The sequence below is a fragment of the Microplitis mediator genome, chromosome 10 (genome assembly GCF_029852145.1).
Source record: "Microplitis mediator isolate UGA2020A chromosome 10, iyMicMedi2.1, whole genome shotgun sequence".
In the NCBI taxonomy this organism is placed as follows: domain Eukaryota; kingdom Metazoa; phylum Arthropoda; class Insecta; order Hymenoptera; family Braconidae; genus Microplitis; species Microplitis mediator.
The window spans coordinates 14322066-14338677 of record NC_079978.1 but is presented as its reverse complement, the minus strand read 5'-3'; the positions used below and the strand labels follow the sequence as shown (position 1 = coordinate 14338677).

The 16612-nt window shown below is 27.7% G+C and overlaps 2 protein-coding genes across 2 annotated transcripts; both read right to left on the bottom strand.

Annotated features, from left to right (window-relative positions):
* Positions 1-1973: 1973 nt before the first annotated feature.
* Positions 1974-6895, bottom strand: LOC130676049 (uncharacterized). The gene is made up of 7 exons (XM_057482018.1): positions 6285-6895; positions 5758-5943; positions 5532-5655; positions 5254-5425; positions 2754-2955; positions 2522-2680; positions 1974-2222 (listed from the first exon to the last, which is right to left on the bottom strand). Exons 1-7 carry the CDS (start codon positions 6664-6666, stop codon positions 2023-2025), a joined length of 1425 nt encoding a protein of 474 aa, XP_057338001.1. The 5' UTR covers positions 6667-6895; the 3' UTR covers positions 1974-2022.
* A 766-nt stretch (positions 6896-7661) lies between these two features.
* On the bottom strand, positions 7662-16251 carry LOC130676050 (uncharacterized). The gene is made up of 7 exons (XM_057482020.1): positions 15680-16251; positions 15127-15303; positions 14922-15048; positions 14657-14825; positions 12549-12753; positions 9234-9392; positions 7662-7911 (listed from the first exon to the last, which is right to left on the bottom strand). Exons 1-7 carry the CDS (start codon positions 16062-16064, stop codon positions 7715-7717), a joined length of 1419 nt encoding a protein of 472 aa, XP_057338003.1. The 5' UTR covers positions 16065-16251; the 3' UTR covers positions 7662-7714.
* Between the last annotated feature and the right edge of the window lie 361 nt (positions 16252-16612).

Below are 16612 nucleotides of genomic sequence, written 5' to 3'. Positions count from 1 at the left end.
GGATAACTCTTACTAAAACTTATAAATTCTGGAAATTTCGTATAAAAAAAATAATCTTATTGAGATTTTGTAAGTATTATAACTTCGGAATTCGCCTGATCAATTCTTATTGAAAATAGATTAGAATAAACTGTAACAATCTTATAGAAGTGAAAGTACTTATTCAATCTCATAATCGTTGGCGGAATTCGAGTCACAAAATCTCATAAATTAAAAAATCTTACTCATTCTTATAAAAATCTAGTACGGTAATCATGATAGAAAAACATCAAAAGCTTTGACTCATAGATTCTCATAAAAATTCATATGAGAATTTTTTTAAATCTCATAGATATTTTCGAAGCTCATAGATTCTCATAAAAAATATTCAATATCTTATCAGAATTTATGAGAGCTTTTCCACAGGGATAGTTAAATCCTTTCAAATCCTTCTACTCCTTTCGATTATTTTAGTATTAAAAAGTATTTAATATGATTAATCGTGAATTTTAAAAAAGGATTTACAGTATTTAGAAGGATTTGAAAGTATTAAAATTTTAATCCTTTTTAATCCTGTCAAATACATTTTTTTAATCAGGATATCCTGACTCATTATTCAGAGCGAAGATTTCTCTCTGCATTATTACATCATAGTTGGCTCGGAATAATTATTTATAGGTGGCGTAGTTTTCAAGTCCAAAGACGACTCATTAGAATCTGATGGCTGGCCATTATCTGTTATTTACAGATGGCGCTTTACGAGAATGAAATTCCGATTTATTATTACATCATAGTTGGCTCGGAATAATTATTTATAGATGGCGTCGTTTTCAAGTCAAAAGATGACTCACTATAAACTCTTAGCTGGTCAGCATTTATTATTTACGGATAGTGATATATAAAAAGAAATTGCTGACTTGTTATTGGTTCTTTACCAGATTATATCTTTTGTTCAATATAACCAATTTATAATCAGCTTCCCGATGAAAAAAGTTTTTGTCTAATCATATATAATTATGCATAATCATCTATATATGATTGGATCCGAAAATTGGTCAGGTCTAATTATATATAATCAGATATGTTTATACATGATCATATATAATTATATATAATCATGCATGAACGAATATAGTCATTTTTAGAATCTCATTTTGAATATCTGTAAATTATTAATTAAGTAATTTAATTAGGATTTATTGTCTCCATCAACATAAATGTCGGTTAAAATTGAATAAAAAAAAATAAAAAAAATTATTATCCGTTGACTACTTTTTTACTACGAGGTCACTCGTTCAATTAATGTCCCACGTCGATGCTGCTTAACTTTCGTTATCGATGGATTGTAGTCTGATCCTCTAGTCTGTTATACACTTATATATATTTTCTTGCTGTCAAATTGTCTGCAAATTCGGGCAGCAAATTTCAGGCAATTTCGATGTCACGTTACAATCAATTCCAAGCTAAAGTGGCTATTAGGGTTATTATTTTTATGGAAAATGAAAAGGAGACTACTACTGATAGCATTTTGCTATACAAATTTACTTATTTTTTTCTTTTATTTCTAATAGACGGCTTTTCTTTTTATTATGAGCATAAATATGAAATTCAGTTATTCCATAATTTATACAAAAATATTTTATAAATGTTTGTGATGTAAAAAAATATATAAAAAACGATTTTATTGAGGACAAATAGTCAAGAAGGCTAAAAACAGGTAATAGCTTTTACTCAATCTAAATATATATATTTAATATATTTTATTATTTTAGAGAACAGTACACTGATTCTGAAGATTTAAGCATGCTAATTTTAATTAAAAAATACAATAATTGAAACTATGGTTGTGCACAATGATTTAAACAAAATTTTTTATTTAATGATATTGATAAGTTTTTTATAATTCCAATAAATCAAAATATTAAATTATTATTTAGTTATTACTTGAATCATTTTTTTGAAGAATGACCAAATAAGTACTATGAGGCAATTTTTTTCTGCCACAAAAAAAAAGCTATCGTTATATACTCGCAAATAAATTAATTAAAGATGTAGATTACAGAATAAGAAATTTACTTGACTAGACAAAGTTGTTAATAGAATAATAATTCTATTATTATGTTTCGTTATTTTTAATCCATTTATTGATGATACTTTAGTGTCAATTATTTTTGGTTTAAGATAATCAAAATTTAAATATAACAAATGCTGCAAATGTTTTAACTTAAAAATTATTAGTTTACCTGAAAATAAAACGAATATAAAATTTAACTATTATATGACTAATGAAAACATTATAATATACGTAATAAAAGAATGAGACAAAATAAACTACTTGTGAAGACAACTTTTATAGATTAATATATAATATATAAATATGTTCAAGAAAACAAGAGACAATTGTCGGTTAACCGATTTGGAAGGTTTTTTTATTAAAAAAATTATTGTTAGTTTATTATTTCCCATACTTTTGGCCAAACGCAAAAGTACAAATTTATAATAAAATTAGTTTGTTATAAAATTGTACTTAGTTGATAATTACCTGCTGCTGTAGCTATAAAAATATGGTTGAAATATAATGCCATGGAAGTAATATAAAAATCACGAGTCATAATATCTTGTGGTAATACGTAATGTTTAAGTGACGTAGTATGATTATTATTTTCGTCAAAACGTGATACTTGAACGATAAATTCTCTTCCTGTGAAAAGTGTAAATACAATTACAAATTATGTAAATAAATCCATATATATATATGAATAAAATGTATATACCATTGTCAATATGATGTCCTATTACGACATTCATACATGGAATGATAAACTTATAATTATAAGAATAATTTAAAACCGTTATTGCGGTATTAGTCTCTTGAAATGAATTATCAATAATTATAGGTAATGATTGTGATTGTGGAATTTGAACAATTGTTGTTATTAATTTATTTAGACCAAACAATGTATAAATTATCATTATCTGAAAAATAAAATTTAAAAAAATAACTGACTTGTAACCCTGTTTAAAAATATTGATTGAAAAGAATTAAAAGTGATGAAATTCGAATTCTTTTCAATAATTTCAATTGATTTCAATTCTTTTGTTTGTATATATAGATATGCAGTTTGCATGGAGTGACCGCTTCTCAATTCTTTTCAATCAATATCCCTGTGGAAAAGCTCTCATAAATTCTGATAAGATATTGAATATTTTTTATGAGAATCTATGAGCTTCGAAAATATCTATGAGATTTAAAAAAATTCTCATATGAATTTTTATGAGAATCTATGAGTCAAAGCTTTTGATGTTTTTCTATCATGATTTCCGTACTAGATTTTTAAAAGAATGAGTAAGATTTTTTAATTTATGAGATTTTATGACTCGAATTCCGCCAACGATTATGAGATTGAATAAGTACTTTCACTTATATAAGATTCTTACAGTTTATTCTAATGTATTTTCAATAAGAATTGATCAGGCGAATTCCGATGTTATAATACTTACAAAATCTCAATAAGATTATTTTTTCATACGAAATTTTCAGAATCTATAAGTTTTAGTAAGAGTTATCCTAGGAGATAATATCTTATTGAATATCATAAAATATTTGTCATATTTTATGAGAAAATATTTAACATGTATTTCTTCGAAATTTTATGAGACTGAATCAGGAATCACATGGACAAATGCAGACCTTTTTCTCATAAAAATTTTATGAGAATTAGTAAGAAAATCTATAATCGAATTAACTTGTAAAAACTTGAAAGATTTAATTTCAATTTAAAAGCTATGTGATTTATGAGTTTTTGTAAGTTTTATTTAGAAGGCTATTACTTATAAAATATTATGGAGTACTTATGAGATTTTATAAATAATTTCCATTCACATCAAATATTAATTTTATCAGATTCATTTAAAAATAATTGCTTAACTTCATTTTTTTTTACAAGAATTTACATCAGAAATACTAATATTATCACTTTTTCTTGTACTTTGAATATTTTAACTGTTCGGAGATGAGTGAAAATATAAGTTTTTATGTGATTTTTTACAAACCCAGTAATGTATCTTGCCCCATTTTTTTTTTTTGGTGCAAGATACATTATTTTTTTGTAGCAATATTGCATTTTTTTGGTTAAACAGAATAAAATTTCTCGGAACAAGTACTATTCTTTTTACGCAAGTATTTTTGTATTCTCCGACCAAAATAACAAAAGTTGCTTAAGCTAAGAGAAAAAATTTTTTGGGAGAAAAGATCGATATGGAGAAGGGGAAAGTCACCGGTGCTAAGCAGCAGCAGCGGGAGTAGTTCGGTGCTCGCCACGAGATCGCGCCTACGACATGTAGTGTCCCTGGTAAGACATTTATTTCAGAAGTGTTATATTCCAAATTTCAATACGATTTTATTCGAGTAATCCTCTGTCATTTGACAGACCAACAAGTACCTTATAGTATATCCTATAATACATCATGACTTTGATATTTAATATTACTTGAGTAATTTTTGATGAATAAATAAACTGACTCAATTTCATAGATTTTTCGTGAATAGATTGCTAAGGATTTTCGGCATAAATACTCATAAAAATATTCTTGAGTATACATAATAAATACTTTTTGAATTCATGCTAAAAAATTCAATAAGTAAGCATATAAACCTTAATCAATCTCATAAATTTTTTCGTTACTATATGGATAATTACTGTAATCACATTGATTAATCAGTATCAAATCTTGTATGATTACTTCAGAAATCGTCTCATACAATCTTATTCATTTCCAAAATCTACTCAATTGTAAACTTTACATTTTTCGAAAACTTATAAATACTTATAATCACAATATTACAGCTTCTGTTTCTTATAGATTCTGATGATTTATATGAGAATTTAAAAAAAAATTTTTTTTTGATGCACCATGTATGAGAAAATAATTGTATAAGAATTTTTGAGATTTTTCGTGGACAAATACTGATCGTTTTCTCATAGCCAATTTTTTTTATGAGATTTTATAAGACCTTTTCCACAGGGATTTTTATTCATTAATGAAAGCGCCTTATAATTTTTTCCAAATTGAAAAAATAATCTGGTACAACGATGAATTTAATAAATCCAAGATTTATTTCAAAATCTGTTTATTAGCAATTATTGTAATAATAACAATGATATTTCATTGACTGTATTTGTGGAAAATTTCTAAGTCCAAAGCGCAATGAACAAACTCCAAAAGGCAATTCCAATGAAATTAAATTCACATAATAATTATAAATATACATACTTTTCTCCTCTCTGCATAAAAATCCAGAAATTCGGGTATTTCGGAAGCGCAAAAGTTGATTGTCAATATCTCTGCTGTAGTAATTTCGTTTTCAACGTAATCCAATCTAATTACGCTTATTAATTTATTTTCAAAAGTATTTATAACGTAAAAATATTCATCAGTTCCCCGTCTTATTATAAAAAATTGAACAATCCAAATTTAATTAATAAGTAAATACATTTAATAAATATTGTTTAATAAATTAAAATAAATATATATCCTTGCATATATATTACCGTAAATGTAATGATCGCATATCTTGAAAAAAAATAGATGGTGTTGGAATTTTAGTTTTTCTCATAACGTCCCAAAATAAAATTTGACTACGAAAATACATAATATTAATTACTTTCCCAGTACCTACGAAATTAAATTAAATTTCAATTTATATTTAAATATACAAAATAAAACTTTGTATTTATAGGTAATTGAATAGTTAATAAATATTTTTTTTCCATTCACCGGTTATCCAAATTTTTATTTCAATAGGATCAATGAAATTAAACCAATTAATCTCATCATCTTTTAATATAATATCAGAATCGGCATAATTTTCAAACTTCAACTTGTGTTTTAAATCGATCTTTTCGTTAATAGCATACAAACAATTCAATCCAATACGATTTATTCCCACAACAAAATGATTAGCTGAAATAATTTATTTAAAAAACTTTCAATAAAGCTATACCGAAAGTACAGTTCCGCAAGAATTATTATATGATTCAGCAATCTAGAAACGCTTAGAAAATGCGATGATTTTGAATTAGAGCATCAGTAAAAATGATAAAGATTTCATAATATTTTGCTTATGCTTTAAGTAAAAAAATCTCTATATTTATAAGTCATTTATAAAGTTTGCTTAGTCATATATCAATTTTTTTTCGCGTCATGAAAAAATTACCTAAGTTTATGATTAAATGATAAAAAGTTGAACATTGAAATTAAAATGATGTTATTAAAGTAGAATATTGAACCGACATTTATCTTACCTAATAAATCATAATGAAATTTGATATTACTATTAGCCAGTTCATGAGGAATATTTTCTTGCGGAATTTTAAAATTATGAATAGTACAATGATTGGAATTAAATACTTGACGCCATTTTTTGTACAATAGAAAAATTATTTTCCACTGTTCATCTTTTAAATCATTGTACTTATTACTTTTTAAAGAAGGATATTGTAGTTTAATTAATTGATTTTTCCATGGTTTTATTTCGTCTACTAAACATCTTTTTTTCCACTTTCTTAAATCATCAATAACAATTTTCCAATTACTATCTATTTGACGTATCGTCCGAAGTTCCTTTCGTCCAAGATTTGAAAATATTTTTTTTTTCATTTCATAGGGCAGCTGGTAAAAGCTCATTTTTGAATTTTTGATATTTAATATTATATGAGAAGTTTACAAAAAAATAGCTAATACTGTAATATGTAAAAATATAAAATAAATATGAAGAACTTAAATTAATGATGTTAATTTTTTCTTTTAATTATTCAAAAAGAAGAAATTGATTTATTTTTTTACGACATATAGATCAATGACTTGATCAATCGACTTGAGACACTTTCAGTCACTTTATATACGAAGATATGAAAGTAAGTTATAATAATGGAGAGATACTTCCTGGCCATTGTTAAATATATCATCGAGACAAATCAACGGCTTCCTGATCCATACTCGTATTTTCTAGGCATGATGTGTACAAAAAACATGATTGTGCTAGAAATTTTCAAAAATCCCATAGTAATTTTTGCTTTGGCTTATATTAGGATGTCGGGTCTGTAGAAACCTCTCAAATGATATTTGAACCATGGAAAGTCAAAAATGACCATCCGCTTAGTTTCATCCGATTCCATGATTTCAACACCGTTTCTGAGATTTCAATGGATCCGAGTGGGGGAATCGAAAATGCTTAATCTGCATAACTGGTCTATTTTTACTACTATTCGAACTTGCGAGTTTATTATCAAATTGTTTATTTTATATTGACGAAGTGAATCAATTGAAGTAGAACGAGAAGTAAAGTTTGATTCAAGTTCCATGCTTTATATATAGACATGTATTGCGCATGGACATCGTATAATTTATTTGTAATTATAATTACAAAATTGATAATTTATTAAAATTAAAGTTTTTATATAACATACAAATTTTACTATCAGCCAGTAAAACTGAAAAACTGGCATCCAAATGATCTCAAAATAAAAGCATTCCGTTAGGGATATCCGCTGAAAATAAGGAATGTAATGAAAAACTTAAAACTACAAAACGTTAAAAAGAATTTTTTATTTAATCATTATTATCTTTACATAATTATTATAATAAATGATAATTTATTATAAATTTAGTATTAACTTATTATTTATTTGCACAATGATTACATAATAGTAGATAATGTTTGTATTTTAAGAAATTAAAATGGTAGATCACAGAGTAAGAAACTAACTTGAGAAGACGAAGATGCTAATAAAATAACAATAATATTTTTGTGTTTAGTTATTTGGAATCCATTAGTTGTTGTTTCGATGGTCATTATTCTCTTTTTAATATAATTAAAATTTAAATATGACAAATGCTGTAGATTTTTTAATTTAAAAATTATTAATTTATCTGAAAAAAAAAAAAAAAAAATCTAAAACTTAACTATTATCGAAAGTAATAACAATATCATATGCGTAAGAAAAGAATGAGAGTAAATAAACCACTTGTGAAGACAGTTTTTAAATTAATATAAATATACACTGAAAAATTTGCGGAGTGAATGCGGAGTAAACGTGGAGTGAATGAATTTTTACTTATTAACTCCCCTTGGAGTGAAATTCACTCCGAAGGGGAGTTTTCGCGGAGTAGATGATTTTTTATTAATTTAATCCCTCCGGAGTGAAATTCACCTCGAAAAGGAGTTTTGCAGAACAGCTGATATGCACACACACGCACATTGTTTAACTGTAGTGATCGAGCAAGCAAAAATATTTACAAAGGAAAATATTTTAACACCGGTAAATTTTTTTAATACCGTTAAAGAATATTTACACCGGCGACGGCGTTATTTTCACACCGGTTTCGGTGTTGAAATTTAACACCGAAAATTTTAACACCTACACCACTTGGATTTACCCCCGTTGTAAAACTGGAATTAATTATTTATGATTTTGTATAAAAATGTTATTTCTATTAAATTTAAATTAATTTAAATGTTAAAACTCCGGACCAGAGTGAAATAAAATCCACGTCACTCCGAAATCACTTCGTTAAAAAACTCCCAATTCACTCCGAATGTGGAGTAATTTTTTTCAAAACTTCGGAATTCCGAGTGGCGGAGCCAATTCGGATTGAAATTAAATCCGGATTCACTCCCGATTTTTTACAGTGTATGCGCGAGAAACAAGACAACCGCCTGTGTAAAGAAATGGGTTGAAAAAGCGTTGACCATTCTAAACTTCAAAACGTGACACGACGAACTTTTTTTAAATGTTTTTTAAACTTTTGAAATTTCAAGGGAAAAATCATTGATTGACTTAATACTATTAAAATATTATTTAAAAAAACGTTGAGAAATAGCTTGAAAACAGCTTCTCTGACCTATTTCGCACTGTCAAAAATGACAAAATTTATCACTTCTAATGGAGATTCAAAAAAATTTACAAAAGAGTCTAAAAACGTTAATTTATAATATTAGGTCAATTTTTTTTCCTTTATATTACTAGAAGTTTAAAAATCTTTTAAAAAAATTCGTTTGTCACGTTTCAAAGTTTGAAATAGTCAACGGTTTTTCAACCTTTTTTCAACAATTTTTTTTACACGTGCGATTCAAAAGATTTTTTTTGTAAAAAAAACTATTCTTAGTCTTTATTATTTCCCATACTTTTGGTTAAATGCAAGCTAGTACAAATTTATAATAAAATTAGTTTATCAAATGAGTCAATAATTACTTGCTGATGTAGCGACAAAAAGATGATTGTAATATAACGCTATAGAAGTAATCTCAAAATTATGAGATATGATGCTCCTTGGTATTTTATAATGTTTAAGTTTTGCAATATGTTTATTACGTTCGTCAAAACGTGATATTTGAACAATGAATTTTCTTGCTGTAAATTTTAAATATAATTACAAAATAAATAAATATATATACAGTATATTAGCATTTCTTTTTCTTCAAGTCTTATGGTCTTAAAAGAGTAACTCGAAATCTCGATCCTGCTAAGATCTCAACAAATATTCATTTTCCCATATGAATTACATGTGATAATTTTTTTATTTTTGTTTTTTATAAATAAAAGTATTGAAAAATATTTTTTTTTTAATCGAAGTACATAATCTTTTAGTAAATTTAATTCTCTACAAAAAAGTTCTAAAGGTTTTTCTTCGTACAAGTAACAGAAAAAAAGTTGTGAAGCTTTAAACGATAGCCCATTTAACAACTTAAGGTATACAGTTTTTACACTCATTTCCGGGTTTTATTACATGTACATGTTTAAACGGTGAATCTATATACTAAATATAATCAGTCAGGTGTTTTAAAAATATTTCTGAGATCTTACTTTTTTCCGTATAAATTTCGAAAGTAAAATCTTTTTTTGAGAATTAAAAATTTTTTCGTTCGATTTTTTTTTTTAAATTAAAAAAAAGTTCTGTTTTAAGAATAAAAAAAATTTTAACATTTTAAAATTGTAAATTAATTTTTAATAATATAATCAATAAAACGAATTAAACAAGTTATTTCAAAATACATCAGTTTTAAATTAAAATGACGTGCATGCTCATGAAAGCAAGAAAAAACCTAAAATTTTCTCAAAAAAATGTTTAATATAATAAAAACATTAAGTTATTTTATTTATTATAGTTTATAGCTTCATAAGTTTTTTTCTGTTAGCTGTATACGACGAAAACACTCGACAACTTTTTTGTAGTGTGACGAGTGACAAAAATTAAAATAAAAAAAAAAAATTAGAAATTACTAAGTTAAAAAAAAAACCGTTCATAAAGCACCCTCAGCGCTTTCGCGCTTGAGGTGTGCAAAATAATACAATAAAAAATATGTATAAGTGTAGGAATAAATAAGAAAAAAAAAAAGAGAAAGAAAAAAATATGCGGAAAAAAAAAATAAAATTTTCGGAAGCGAAGCTCGTGGAGAAGAGAAGAAGAAGAGAGAGAGGACGTGTGCAATTGCTCGCAAAAAGCAGCAGTATCACGGAAAGATTAGAACCCGAGTGGTAACTGTTCTGCACCCTACTCAGTACGGTTCTAAAAAAATGAAAGAAAATTGGAGTTAGCACCGCACTGAGTGATGTTCACACACGACTCAGTCAGGTTCTGAATAGCAACCAGTGTGGTGCCGCACCATAATCTCGAAAGTTATTCAAGGTTGAAGTTGAATCAAAACAACTTCAATAACCTTGAATAACTTTTAAAGGAGTGAATTTAGCAAAAATTGTTAAGAGACCTTTTGTGTAGAGCATGAAATTTTCTTCAAGAATATCTATCTTGATGAAAAAAAATTTTAATATTTCTAGTAGTTACAAAAATCCAAAATAGAAACAAAGAATTTAAAAAACAAATCAATGTTTAAGGCACGGTTACAAGGAAACGGCTCGTTTTACGTCAATTTACTAGAAAAGATTTTTTGCAGGGAATTAAATTTCATTTAAGAATATACATTGCTCTAATTTTTCAGATAGATGATTTACGAGTTTTCCCTAACAGTTTTGAATCACCCTGGAAACACCCTGGGAGTGGAAACACGGTGGAATTACGCTGGATCCAGGGTGGTTACACGGTGGATTTGTGCCATTTTACCACCGTGTATATACGGTGGTTACACGGTGTTTTCACAATGGTCACACGGTGTACCCACCGTGATTCCACGGTGTATTCACCGAGATTCCACGGTGTATCCACGGTGATTACGCGGTGTACGTGGAATTACGGTAGGTACACCGTAGAATCACGGTGATAAAATGACAAAAAACCCACCATGTAACCGCCCTGGATCCACCGTGATTCCACCGTGTTTCCACTCCCAAAGTGTTTCCAGGGTGATTTAAATCCGCCAGGGCACCTTTTGTAGTGTCCCTAGTAAGATACTCATTTCAGAAGTTATAAATTCTGATCTTGAGGCATTCATGGAATGCGTTACTCGCTGAATGTTAGCAGAGAGATGATAATCCATTTTTGATAGTAATACAGGGATATCTTGTATTACACTATGACATTAATGTTTTCTTGAACAATTTTTGTCAAAGTACAAAAAAAAATACGTGTTAAGGAAATCAATAATTTTTCTAAAAAACTCTAAATGACTCTTTTGACAGCTGCACAAATTTTCTACTAAGAGTTCTATCAACTCAGAATAACTCTTCTGAAAGAGTCCGAAATCTTGGAATTACTCTGACTTTATACGTCAAATTAAAAGTTATTCCGAGTTTATAAGACTTTTTCAAACTTCGAAGAATGCTTGAACAACTTTTTTTCTGATAATTTAAAATCACCATAAAACTATAGTCAAACCACCAGAAATTTACTGTGGAATCATGGTGAAATCACTACAAATTTACGGTGGAATCATGGTGAAATCACCACAAATTTACGGTGGAATCATGGTGAAATCATCATCAATTTACTGTGAAATCGTGGTGAAATCGCCATAAATTTACTGTAAAATCATGGTGAAATCACCATTAATTCACTGTAAACTCGCAGTGAAATCACAGTGAAATCACTGTAAAATCATAGTGAAATCACCATAGTTTGCTGTGAAATCATGGTGAAATCACCATAAATTTACTGTAGAATCATGGTGAAATCACCATTAATTCACTGTAAACTCGCAGTGAAATCACTACTAAATCACAATGACAAAATGGCACAAAATCACTGTGAATTCACTATGAATTCACCGTAAACACACCGTAAACTCACGGTGAAAGTGAATTCACTGTGATTTCACAGTGATTCCAAGTCCGCGAGGGCAAACTTGCACAATAATTTTTTTCGGTCATCAGGAATTATATTTTCACAAAAAAAATTTTTCAATACTTTTATATTTAAAAAAAAAAAAAAATTATTTACATGCAATTTAAATGGAAAAATGAATATTCGTTGAGCTCTTAGTAGGATCGAGATTTCGAGCTGATCTTTTAGGAGGATTTGTTTTATAGTTAAAACCAGCTCTTGAGACCATTAGAAACAAAAATTTTTTTTTTAAACACTAATATACATATGTATAAACTATAGAAGTTACATACTATTGTCAGTTGCATGTGCTATTACGACATTCATACATGGAATAATAAATTTATACTCCTGAATTTCATTTATCACTTTCGAAGCTGCTGTATGGGTATCATAAGCACTAATATTTACTGGTAAAAGTTGTGATTCTGAAATTTCAACAATGGTTGTTAGCAATAAGGTATTTTCTATATTTCTCGTTTTATGAATTATCATTATCTGTAACATAAAGAAAAAAAAAATAATAATTGAATTTATTAAAAAACTTTATATTTTTTTTACATTAAAAAAATAAACTGTAAAAGGGACTTTTTAGCCTAAAAATGACTAAACAATGATACACTCTACCTGGGGTACCTGCAACTGTGCACTAAGCACCTATAACTAATTCCGTGGTCATAAAATTTTACGAGCTAGATGACCTATATCCCTTTGCGAAACCTCCAGCGTTGCCTCTTGCCTAATTTCAATACAAGCAGATTAAAGATCATGAAAACTGATAATTTCGAGGCGCATTTTCCTTTCTAAGATTCTTGGAAACCGTTACTAATACTGGATCTATAACCGGATTATTCAATATCACATGTTTTTGTTGCATAGGATCACCTTTGAATCTGGCATACTCACGCATTATGTTTTTGTTTACTCTATTAGCCATACCTGTGCCCTAAATTTAAAAACTGCTGAAAAAATTGCCAGTCAGTCACTAGATATCAAAGTGTAACCCTTGTCGGTTCACGATCGGTCAACACACTGCGAGTTACTCATCGAGTGAAAATTAAAATATTCGTTCTCTTGACGGTCTAGGCATTCGGACTCCTAGATCAAATCAGAATTTGATTCTATTATTTTTGTTTTAACCTTTAGTCAAAGATAGGGGAGTGCATCCGCTTACTACTCCTCTTAGCTTTGTTTCTATAGTTGTTATAATGCAAAAATATAATCTTTAATTAAAGTCAATCGCTATAACCAGAGATAACCATTGCTGGTTCTAACTCCAAATCTCTACCAGTTCAAAATCTAGTTAGTTTTAACGACGTAAATCTGATTAGTACCGCGATTTAGAGTTTTCATTTTAATCGTACACTTGACGGTCTACCACCTTGGCAATTGGACTCCTTAGCTAAATACCAAGATAAAAACCTGCAAAAATCACGGTTAATTTGACTCACCGAACTTAGGCTCATCGGTCTCGTGACGGTCCATCGCCTATAGTCATTCGGATTCCTAAATCGAAAACCGAAGTTCAATTTATATATTCGCGTTTGTATTCAATTTGTTGGGAAGTGCATCCTTTCGATACCCCAGTAGCTTTGAATCTGAACGAAATATTTAACTCCGCTGCAATAATAAAATCCCAGAGCCACCGTGCAGGGTTCTAACATGAATTAAACAACCAAACAAACAAATAAACAATAATAATAATTATTCAATCGCTGATAATAAATTCAAAATGGTGAATTGTAAGAGTTTATAATCAACAAATTGTAAACCACTTCCAGTCTAATAGTAAGTTAAAATTGTATTTTTATTAATATAAGAACACATATATATGTAACTTTTATTAAATATGCCTTTCTCACTCTAACATTCATAAGCCAGTGTATATACCGGAAGAGATAGACGTTAAGAGCAGGGACCTCCAGGGCCCATATTCACCGACCAATATATTTTCCTCTCACTTAAAAATCCCGGACCTATCCTAAGCTATGCAAGTCAACAGACGGGATAGTCTATATAGTACTTCCGCTCGGTACAAAATAGACATAATTGATAATTATAATTTTACCAGATGTAATAAATTCTCATACTAGCCACGCGACGGTCCGATTCGGCTCCTTGGTTGAGTGATAGAATAAAATATCCTGGTATTTAATTGCTAAATAATTAATTAATTATAACCCTTCACCCATCGTCTTCACTCTCTCCAATCATGAAATATGCTTAGTTATTTTTTTATGATATACCAATAAATATATATATATTGATATTTACTATCGCTGTTATCATTTCAACGCGATTTTATCAATAGAATGGAAATTCATTTTTTACAATTTTCTAGAATTTTTTTCTCAAATTACTGAATTTTTAAAAATATTTTAATAATTATTAATATACATACTTTTCTCTCCTCTGCATAAAAATCAATAAATTCAAAGAAATCATTATCTCTGTAATTAATTATTAATATTTCTCTTGTAGTTATTTCATTTTCAACGTATTCCAATCTAAGAACGTTTAATGATTCACCCCAAGTATTTATGATGTAAAAATATTCATCGGTTCCCCGTCTTATTATAAAGAATAAAATAATAGAAATTTAATAAGCATGCGAATATATTCAATAAGTATGTATTATTCAATATATATATATATATATATATTACCGTAAATGTAATGATTTTCGTATATCTTGAAAAAAAATACGTGGTGTTGGAATTTTAGTTTTTCTCATTACGTCCCAAAATAAAATTTGATTGCGAAAATACATAACATAAATTACTTTTCCAGTACCTACAACATTTGATTACATTAAATTACAATATATGTTACTATGAATAATTAAATAATTGATAAATTTTTTTTATTGACCAGTCATCCAAATTTTAATTTCAATAAAATAATTGAAACCATGCGAGTTGATCTCATCATCATCTAATCGAATATCGGTATCAGCATTTTCTTCAAATTTAAACGTATGTGTGAAACCGAGTCTCTGAAATAAACAATTTATTCCAACACAATTCATTCCCATAGCAAAATGATCAGCTGAAAGATATTTTTAATCTGTTAATAAAAGTATAACGGAAAACAAAGGTCAGTAAGAATTGTTATAAGATTAAGCAATTTAACGCTTAGAATATACGGTGATTTTTACTTACAGCATAAGTAAAAACTATTGAATCATAGAAAAATTGTCATAAGTAAAAAATTACAGACTATAATTTTTACTTATGTTGATGGAAGTAAAGAATTACAATATTCTCTAGTCATTTATGGTTTGCTTAGTCATATATTAATTTTTATTGAACTTTTTTTTGGTGATATGAAAAGTTTACATAAATTTGTGATTAAATGAGTAAAAGTTGAGCATTGAAATTAAACGATTTAATTAAGAAAGAATATAGAATAAAATTTATCTTACCTAATAAATCATAAGAAAATTTTACATCACTGGCTTCCACCAATTCATGAGGAATATTTTCTTGAGGAACCCCAAATTTAACAATTTCATATTTATTGACACGAAATACTTGACGCCATTTTTTGTACAATAGAAAAATTATTTTCCACTGTTTATCTTTTAAATCATTGTACTTATCACTATTTAGAGAGGGATATCGTAGTTTAATTAATTGACTTTTCCATGGTTTTATTTCGCCTATCGAACACACCTTTTTCCAAATTTTTAAATCGTCAATAATAATTTTCCAACTACTGTCCATTCGACGTAATCTTAGAAGTTCTTCTGGTTCAAGATTTGAAAATACTCTTTTTTTAATTTGATCGGACAACTGATTGAAACTCATTGCTAATTTTTTTTTATATGGACTATTATCGAGAAATAAAGACAGAAGAATTAAAAATAAAATCTGTTAAAAAATTGAATTATTTTTGTTAATTTTTTTAGTCTAGTTATTTAGGAAGAATGAACTGAAACGTTTTATTTTATTTTTTATTTAAACACTAATTAATAACTTGATCAATCGACAATTTTTAAATTAATAGATATGTGAGACACTTTCACTTACTATGTGTATCAAAATATAAAAATGAATCATAAGAATTGATAAATATTTCCTGGCTATTGTTAAATTTATCACCGATACAAGTCGACGTATTTCTGATTCATCCTCGTATCTTCTGTGGGTGATGTATTGGAAAAATATAATTGTACCAGAAATTTATAGAAATAAACATTTTCAAAAATCCTAATATAAATTATGCCTCGACTTTCTGTCCAGGGTTCTATTCTTACAGTTAATTATGTATAATAATCCAGAAAATTGTATGATTTTCCGGAGTCATCAAAAGATCCTAGAATTTCTTTAATATTTTCGACAAAAATCGAGAATTT

What these genes read in the sequence shown, in the direction of transcription:
- LOC130676049 (XM_057482018.1), bottom strand. Translation starts at nt 6,666, where the DNA reads ATGAGCTTTTACCAGCTGCCCTATGAAATGAAAAAAAAAATATTTTCA. An exon ending in AATAAAAATTTGGATAACCG is followed by an intron (nt 5,656 to 5,757) that starts GTGAATGGAAAA and finishes TTAATTTCGTAG; the next exon opens with GTACTGGGAAAGTAATTAAT. An exon ending in TTTATGCAGAGAGGAGAAAA is followed by an intron (nt 2,956 to 5,253) that starts GTATGTATATTT and finishes TTTATTTTTCAG; the next exon opens with ATAATGATAATTTATACATT.
- LOC130676050 (XM_057482020.1), bottom strand. Translation starts at nt 16,064, where the DNA reads ATGAGTTTCAATCAGTTGTCCGATCAAATTAAAAAAAGAGTATTTTCA. An exon ending in AATTAAAATTTGGATGACTG is followed by an intron (nt 15,049 to 15,126) that starts GTCAATAAAAAA and finishes CAAATGTTGTAG; the next exon opens with GTACTGGAAAAGTAATTTAT. An exon ending in CGAAAATCATTACATTTACG is followed by an intron (nt 14,826 to 14,921) that starts GTAATATATATA and finishes CTTTATAATAAG; the next exon opens with ACGGGGAACCGATGAATATT.